The following is a 9,385-nucleotide window of genomic DNA, read 5'->3' as shown; positions in this document are numbered from 1 at the left end:
TATACTAAATCAATGTGTAATAATCCATGCGAGATGAGTGGACAGAAGCACTAGAGCTGTAGCTTCCCTTTTAATCCAGGGTCCTGGGTAAAGGTCCTGGCAATGAAACTTTCCTTTAAGCCCACACAATATCGGTGAAAATACGAGCACACGCGTTTGTTGGGCGTGTGTTTGTGAGATGCATGTATTCCTGGCCCTGTTCCGATTGGTCAGTTTGATTGACCTAGAAATGTCCATTATTTTTGTCAAAATGAAAACTGGCAGCATTCATAAACATTAATTGGTAGATTTTAATAGATTTCTAAGCTTTGCAGACAGTAGGAACAGTACATCTATATTATTATTCTTGTGAGAACCATCATTTGTTTCTACTCTGTACTCTTGTGACTTCTTTTGGCGTTCCAATCTGCAATCTGAATCTCTCTTGTACACCTGCTAGGTTATCATTTGATGGAATAGACCTTGATGGTCCTATGCTTGGATTCAGAACAAACTCTCCTGAAATTGTAATAACAAATTAGCACGAGGTAGTGCCTATTAATTAGACCAAAATTATGCATACCCAAATTTTACCTATAGCATCAGTTACTATACATTTTACCAGCCAAAATGCATATTATGATGGGTGATGTCCATAAACGGATTAAAACTAATGCCAAAAACACCTGTAATTCTGAAGACGACTTGGTTATTAATTCCACATACAGAAATTAATACCGACATTTGCGTTTTCCCCCTAATCATTGGATATGGATTCAATTACAACATGCAACTGCCTTTGCTGTACATTCGCGCTGTTATGAGGTTAAAAATAGCAAATTAGATCAAAAACAGGGTGGTTTTGTATCTGCAACACATCATTTTTTAATTTTTAAATTATGTTTGTGCAGATCATCTGTTATCTGTTACTAGTTATTCTGAGTGAAACAGGGGTAGTAGTATACGCGAGAATATACTGTAATTCAGCACTACCAATTCCATGCTGAACTGCCTCTTACCAGGTACCTGTACCCATTAAAGAGAGGTCGTTGGAGTCGAAGCTTTAACTGCTGTGCCACATGACACCAAGAAACCTGGTACTGTACTTACGCTGGGCTGGTGATAGTCTTGCATCAGACCGCCCATCTGTTCCTTTGAAATTCGTTAGTTCTACAGATAACAATTATAAATGATTATTTCATTGCTGATATACCCTTGCCAATCTATACTGGTTTTGTGCACTCCTAACTACTGTACTCTTATTATAAATTTAAAAAATGGCGCTGCAAATTGTCTCACCTTGGTCTCTTGCGGGAAATGTATGAGCGGAGAAGTTAGACTGCACTGATGATGCAAGGTTATTCACCGATAAGCTTCGTCTGAAGAATGTACAATTCAATTATGAATTGTATTATTCGATGTATAAAGAGAGCTTTTGTCTTTACTGAAAATGTACTATTTGAATATTGCACTACTCTACTATGCTCTTTTACATTATATCATAATTTACTATTTTTTCATGTTCTGGTCATCCTTTATTTTTGCATGCAATCAGAAAGATTCTTGGAAAGAATTTCACTCACCGTCTAAGTGAATCGTACATACTCTGCAAAAAATGAACAGTAACAATAATTACTAATTACTGTAACGGTGTGCAGTAATTTATGGAATTCTTTAGACAAAAACATACAAAATTTGTAGAGTAGTCCTGTCAGGAAAAATTTGATCCGGGGCAAAAATCGGTCCGGCGGACTGATTTTTGCCTCATAATTACTTGCCAAATGCAGTCAACACAAGCAATGGACTTTGCTGTGCTCAGCACACTTGGGCATCTTGCATCCGCAATGAATTTTGGCGGAAAGAACGATTCCTAAGATTTTAGACGTGCATATGCTTATGCTTAATGATGTCCATAGCTGAAGCCCGAATTTGCATACATCACCTATATGTTTTCTGGGAGTCTTCGCGGTTAGTGAACAGAAGAATAGCAATAAGGAAAGGTTAAGCTATGTACACAGATATATACTAGTTATATTTTTAATAGTGTTGCAGTATATTTGCCCATATATATATATATATATATATATATATATATATATTAAAAGGCAGAATACTGAAAAACAACAATGCCATGGAAAACCATGGCTGGATCTCATTAGAGATACAAAAATGATAAGCAACAGCTAAAAAGTAAACGCAAGTAAACAGCCAGAAATAGAACCAGAGCTTTCGGACAACACTAGCCCTTCCTCAGTGGCGAGTATATATATATATTTACCGGTGCGAATTATAAATTTGAAATTAAATTTTATGTCAATGTATGTAACGGTTCATTTTCGGACATACTGTATAGGAATATCTAATAAATACATACATAACATGCACATATTATTGTCATGGAGGAATGCTATTTTATATATATATATATATATATATATATACTGTATATATATATATATAACGAACGAAACATCATGTACAAGGGTTTTTGAAATCTGCGCTAACCAACACAGTGAGTGGTTAGTAATCGGTCTGCAAAGTTCGAACCAACAATCAAAACTGTTTGACTGAAGCCCTAATTTGCATACATCAACCTATATAAGAGTTTAAGATGGGAATGTATTTGGCTTATAGTTGATAGCAGAGACTTTGTGGGTTACTGTAGTGAACGTGGAGGAATAAGGAAAGACCAAGCTATATAGGCTCGAAAGTACAGATATATACCAGTTGTTAAAAACATGTCTTTTAGTTGTGTGTGTGTATATATATATATATATACACATATATGTATGTATATATGTATGTGTATATACGTATGTATATATACTGTCTATATAGGATATAGGCCTATGTCCATATATCCAGCTATTGTTTCCCACGGCATTGTTTTCCAGTACCTTACTCTCTAGACGACCGAAAATATCCTCTGAGGTGTATTAGGCGATCAATTATTTCTTTTTCTTTTATTTTCCCTTTTTTCAGAGACAGGACCAACCACCATACCCTCTTCTAAATCCGTGCCTGTTAATATATTTGGTAGAAAGAGGGGGTGGGTGAACGTGTGTTCAATGATATACTGTATACAACGATATTCCCTGCTGTTGGATCATGATTCTTTCCTTATTTTCAGCAGGTTATTGACTTATTAAAATGTCAAATAATTATAGCTTCCTTGTAAGGTGTACATACACCCTGAAACTAAAAAGTAAGCACAACCTTTCTTTTACTTCTTATACTGTACCAGTACTAACCAAAACGAGCCTCTGCTATCAAATGAATTCCTTCGCATACAGCTGCTGTAGCCTAAATATATACGTCGATGTATGCAAAATAGGCTCAAGATTGGACTTAACCCATCACCTTCATTTTCATTGGTCGTTCAATTTCTAGTTTCCCACCAAAAGCTTTTCCCTCAAAATCTACCGATTAGTAAGCACTCACTGTGCTATAATTAATTGATGAGAGCAGGAAGGAAGAAGATAGTAAGGCATTTCTAAAAACTATACTGTAATTCGTTCCTAACCCAACCTAATGATAGGCCATACCAAATATCATGTTAATATAATATCACCCGTGATATATTATTGCTTATGCTCTAGTTAGAATCATGAGAAAACACAATTAAACATTACAAGATCTTACACTTAACCTCTAAAAGAAGTCTCCAAAAAAAACCAACATATAATAACTTCGATCTCTATTCTGCTATCTATGGTTTGCTTTGCAATTAGACCATATTAATAATACACAGCACTAGAAGATGCAATTCCCCCATTGAATGGTTGATTCATTTGAAAATCTAAACAAAATCGAGTCCGATAGTTGGATCAACGTTGGCCCGATAATGCTTGTGCAACGTCGTCCGTCGTTCGTTTTCTAATGTTGTCTAGACGTTCGCTTTCCCATCGGGCCAACATTGGTTCAGCCAGTTGGAAAGACGTCGGTCCGACTAGTTGGATCAACGTTGGGCCGATGTTTATGCAACGTCATGAAACTACGTTGGGCCAACGTTCCTTTTCTGATGTTGCCTAGACGTTCACTTTTCCATCGAGCCAACGTCGATTCAGTCAGCTTTTCCCTCAAAATCTACCGATGGAAATCCGTCGGTTCGACTAAGGGATCAACGTCGGCCTGATATGTTGGTACAACGTCATCCAACTACGTTGGGCCAACATATTTTTTCTGATGTTGCCTAGATGTTCGCTTTTCCATCGGGCAACATCGATTCAGGCAGTTGGAAAGACGTTGGTCCGACTAGTTGAGTCAACGTCGGACCGATAATGTTTATGCAACGTCATCAAACCACGTTGGCTAGAATAACGTTGACCCGACGTTAAGCTAAGCACACGTATTTTCATAAAATGTCGTCTTAACTACTGTACTGGTTGGAGCAACGGTGATCCGAAGTTTGTTTTAGAGCCGACTTCAATATACCGGCACAATGAAGGTTGATTGGTCGAGGTGCATTGTAATTTATATGGCAGCATCACGACGTCGCTGTTCTGACATGTTTTAGTCTGTGTTGAGTATTTGTTACAGTGTCTTAACTATGCAAAATATTGATGGAATTTAAAACTATAAAAAAATAGATAGTAACATAGATTATTCTAGCGTTTTAAAAGAAAGTACCCAATACAATAAAATCTTTCACTTTATTATTTTATTACGATAAATGAATGTATATACTATAGTATGTATACATAACATATACTAGAGTCTATATCAATTAGGCGTAATACACTAATGGTTGATTTAAACTCAAAACAAAAATGACATGATATTCTGTGCATTTAAAAAAAATTCTTAAACTCAGTCTGGGTCATTGAGATAGTACACTGGAAGAAAGTCCAAGATGATCAAGCCATTGTATTCGTGTGGCTTTATGCATTTTTATTATTAATAGGCCTATCACAATTTTATCAAATTTAGTAGGTGCATAAAAGCCTAAATTTAAAAATAATGATTTAGTGTACAATCTTTAATTATGTTTTCCTGGTGTCTAAAATTACAAGTTTAAAAAAACATCTGAAATAAAATTTAAATGTAAATACGAAGATTTGAAATCCGGTTTAAATTTAAAGAATATAGTGCCTGAAATGGCATGTTGTTCAGTCACTGTCAGTTAAATGAAGAACTTCTTCCACTTGTGCTGTAGTTGAAAGGAAAAAGAAAACAGGTATATTGTGTACAGTGTTTGGAAAGATTCGTAATGTTCATAATAACGTATTAGTGGTCTAATAATAATAATAAACATTTATATAGCGCTAATTCAAAAATTTATCAAAGGCGCAGGAGAAAACAAACTCAGTAACATTTCTCAAAAAGGTGAAACTTTAAGTTCTTCTTAAAAGAATATAAATTAGGCGAATTACGAACAGAAAAAGGAAGAGAATTCCACAGAGAAGGAGCTTGAACAGAAAAAGCATGTTGACTATATGTTTTGGTTTTGTTTCGAGGAGATGGAACTGTCAAAAGATTTTTTGAAGATGAACGAAGATGGCGGATAGGTACATGACATTATAAGTGATGCAACAAATATAATGGTTTGTGAAATGCAAGTAACTTATATACCAAAAGAAGCAATTTGAAAATACAACGTTGTTTAATGGGAAGCCAATGAAGACACTTTAGGGCTGGTGTTATGTGTTGACGTCTTGGGATCAGTGAAACAATACGAGCAGCAGAATTTTGGATTTTTTGTAAACGCAGAATTGTGGTATCGGGTAGTGCAATAAAAAGTGAGTTGCAATAATCTAACTTAGATGAAATGAAGGCATGGACTAAAACTTCGGCTGATTTATGTGAAAGAAACTTTCGTATTCTCCAAAGATTACGTATAAAAAGAAAGAAGATTTACAGAGCGCAGATATATGTGGAACAAACGTAAGACTTTCATCAAGAATAACGCCAAGACTTCGAACAGATGAAACTGGGTTAATGGGAATGTCATCAATATATATGGACTGAAATTGAGGTTTTGGGGCGTAATTTTGAATGAAACACAATAAATTCTGTTTTAGATGGATTCAATTTAAGCATGTTGCTGGTCATCCATTTATGAATATGAATGACACAATTTTGAACTTTCTCAATTTTAGATGAAGCGTTTGACTGGTGAATAGATGAAGTGTTTTGACAAGTGAATATTTGAATGTCATCAGCATAGAAATGGAAATGAAGTCCATGAGATTGTATGATATTTGAAACAGGTGACATATAAAGAAGAAATAAAAGCGGTCCAAGCACACTCCCTTGCGGCACACCATAATACAGGGGCACGTGTTCAGAAACAGAATCATCAATACTAACTTTCTGAAAACGGGATGAAAGAAAAGAAGAAAACCAACAAAGGACAACACCGGTAAAACCAAACTGGAAAGTGAGTCTACGGATGAGAATAGAATGATCAATAGTATCAAAAGCGGCAGATAAATCTAACTGTACAAAAGCGACTGATTTACTCATATCAATAAAGGAGAATATATCATTAAGAATGGAATTAAGGGCAGATTCAGTGGAGTGGAACGGTTTGTAAGCAGATTGATAGATGTCATTAAGCTGGCTGGCTGAGATAGTTCGAAATTTGAGATGCCACGCATTTTTCAATACATTTGGAAACAAATGATAAATTGGATATAGGATGGTAATTAGCAATGATTTCTATATCAATGTTCTGTTTTTTAATTAAGGGTTTCACCAAGGCCGTTTTGTAACAGTCAGGAAAAATTCCATTGGATAAAGACGAGTTAATAATTTTCATGATATATGGTGAAACTATATCTGAACATTTCTTTAAAAGATTTGTCGGAATAGGATCAAGTGAACATGAAGCATTTGAAGATGAATTAATTAAATCTAAAGTATCTGTTTTTTTTTCTCGAACTTTAACTTCCATTAAAGGTATGTGTCTCAAAAACCTCAAAAATAGAATCGTTAAAAAGTTAGCTGAGACATTAACATCCAACTAATACTGATACGTAATCCAAACGTATGAAGTAGAAATTAAGGTTACCTCTCTGCTTCTCGGCTCTGTCCTTTCTTCCACCTAATCGGTCTTAACTGTACTTAAGCCATGAATTTATTTTTTCCTCAGATGTAGCTTCAGTGATATCCCTTAAAGTCCTTTTTGCCAAAGCTAAATCAATTAAAAGTTTAAATTGACACAACTACTGATAGTCATATGGGTTTATGGGTATCACTTGAGAAAGAAATGGTAGAAACGCTTTGTGCACATGTATTTAAAATTATTTTAATATTATAGTAACAGAAACACGAATAGATCGATCCTCAAAACTTTCTCAACGAGAGAGAAAACATTATGAAGTAAAGTAGGTGGTCATCAAACTGCATAACCAGTGAATGTGCAAAGTACAGTAATAACAATAAACTAACATTGTTTATTTCGTTATTTTTACTGTTATTACTTTGTTCACTGTTATATATATATATATATGTATATATATATATAATTACATGTATATATAAATATATATATGATATATTCCATATATATGTATATATATATAATATATATATATTTAGTAAATAATATTCAAAAGCTTTGCTGCAATGCATATATATATATATATATATATATATATATATATAGGCCTATATATATTATTAATATTGATATTATTTTTGTTAATTGTGCTAACATCCAATTAAATCACTATTATTAACACATAAACACCATATTGATCATGTGATATCCTGCTACATTAATGACCTACATGCCTGCCAGTCTCAAACAGTTAGTAAAAAGTATAATGATTGATTTGAAATGAAAGGACAAGTCAGGTATGTAAAGTTCACAGGCCCAAATTAATAAACAGTCCAGTAAGACTGTGAAATACATCACTTCAGGACATCAATCATGGTAGCTTTGGCACTAAATACGGAGTGGCAAGTCAGACTCAGCAAATACCCGTAGTGCTGAGTGTATTGAATACGGTATTTCAAAATAAAAGTTTAGGCCCTATGTCCGTTTTTAGGAGTTTGAACATTTTAAAATAATTAATACAATAGTATTAATATTGGACTTGACTAATTAGGTCTAAAACTCGCCTGGAGAAATGGTGAAAAAGCCACTCGATCAACCCTCTAAAAGTAAAATATGTTACACCCTTCCGTTTTAAATTTCACCTGCTAAGAAAAGCTATCAAAATGAGATAAACTCCCATTTTGCCATCTAAGTACGATTGGCAATAATAAGATTCGAACTAGCTTGGCATAAATTAAAGGTTGTGTAATGGTAAAATACTCACCTTTTCGACCTATGATTCGACACACCTTACACTCGTACAACAAAAACAGGAATGGCGTTGTTTCAGTAATGAATCCCGCATTTTTGAACTTGAAACGAGAACACGCGGCACTGATTGGTCAATGTGGGAAACGAATACAATGTATAGATTTAGGAAGCACTTTATTTGAGAATACTATACCAATATTTCGACCTATCCTTAGGTCTTTATGAAGGTGCATCAAATTATTTATCTTGTTGTTATCGTACTGACACACAAGTGGCACCTCGCATTGTTGTTGACGACCTGAAGCCAACATGAGCCCAACAGTAGTACTGAGTCATCCTTTCAGACGTTTCCCGACGTTGGGCCAACAACGGAACGTACTAACATTTTAACATCGCACCAAAGGCATACTGTGATATTGACACAAAATATGTAATCACTGCTAACTTTTACAAACTCTAGTGAACGGTAGCCCTGTAGTAGTACACAGCCATCTTTCAAATGTTTACCGACGTCGGGCCAACAACGTACTGCGACGTTGCAACAACGTCTATAACAATATCCAATATTTACAACCTTTAATCAACGTCGGCCCAACAATGGTACCCAACATCTATTTCAAACGTTTCCTGACGTCGGGCCAACAAACTACTGTGACGTTGCGACGTCTATAGTCACATCTAATATTTACAACCTTTAAACAACGTCAGCCCAGCAATATAGTGACCAACCGACGTCGGTAAACGTTTGAAATTTACAACCTCTAACCAACGTCGACCCAGCTGTTGTCACCAACCTCCACTAATGTTCACCGACGTCGGGCCAATAGCATTCTGTGACGTTGAGACTACATCTGTAATCACATCTAGGCTAATATTTACAACCTCTGGCCAACGTCAGCCCAACAGCGGTACCCAACGTCTATTTCAAATGTTTACCGACGCCAGGCCAACGAAGTACCGTGACGTTGTGACAACGTCTATAATCACATCCTAATATTTACAACTTCTTACCAACGTCGGACCAACAGTTGTAACCAACCTCCATTTCAAACGTTTACCGACGTCGGGCCAACAACGTACTGTGATGTTACGACCACGTCTATAATCACATTTAATATTTACAACCTCTAACCAACGTCGGCCAAACGGTTG

At 35.4% G+C, this 9,385-nt stretch overlaps 1 protein-coding gene and 1 long non-coding RNA gene across 3 annotated transcripts in view; both read right to left on the bottom strand.

Annotated features, from left to right (window-relative positions):
* Positions 1 to 412: 412 nt before the first annotated feature.
* Positions 413 to 9,385, bottom strand: part of LOC117103428 (E3 ubiquitin-protein ligase CCNB1IP1-like) — a 47,943-nt gene continuing 38,970 nt past the window's right edge. For both annotated transcript variants that reach the window (XM_033243967.1, XM_033243968.1), the window contains exons 6-8: positions 1,563 to 1,585; positions 1,279 to 1,358; positions 413 to 1,149 (exon numbers count right to left, since the gene is read on the bottom strand). In XM_033243967.1, coding sequence (XP_033099858.1) covers positions 1,043 to 1,149; positions 1,279 to 1,358; positions 1,563 to 1,585 — 210 coding nt within the window. In that variant the 3' untranslated portion in view covers positions 413 to 1,042. The remainder of the gene's footprint in view (positions 1,150 to 1,278; positions 1,359 to 1,562; positions 1,586 to 9,385) is intronic.
* Positions 4,537 to 7,068, bottom strand: LOC117103429. The gene is made up of 3 exons (XR_004444591.1): positions 6,992 to 7,068; positions 6,289 to 6,364; positions 4,537 to 5,128 (listed from the first exon to the last, which is right to left on the bottom strand). It is a non-coding gene; the product is annotated as an uncharacterized LOC117103429 (long non-coding RNA).

The sequence above is a fragment of the Anneissia japonica genome, unplaced genomic scaffold, assembly GCF_011630105.1.
Source record: "Anneissia japonica isolate Jap-2015-1 unplaced genomic scaffold, ASM1163010v1 scaffold1272_len640109_cov177, whole genome shotgun sequence".
NCBI lineage: Eukaryota > Metazoa > Echinodermata > Crinoidea > Comatulida > Comatulidae > Anneissia > Anneissia japonica.
The sequence above is the reverse complement of the archived record's forward strand: the minus strand, read 5'-3'. Positions and strand labels throughout refer to the sequence as shown.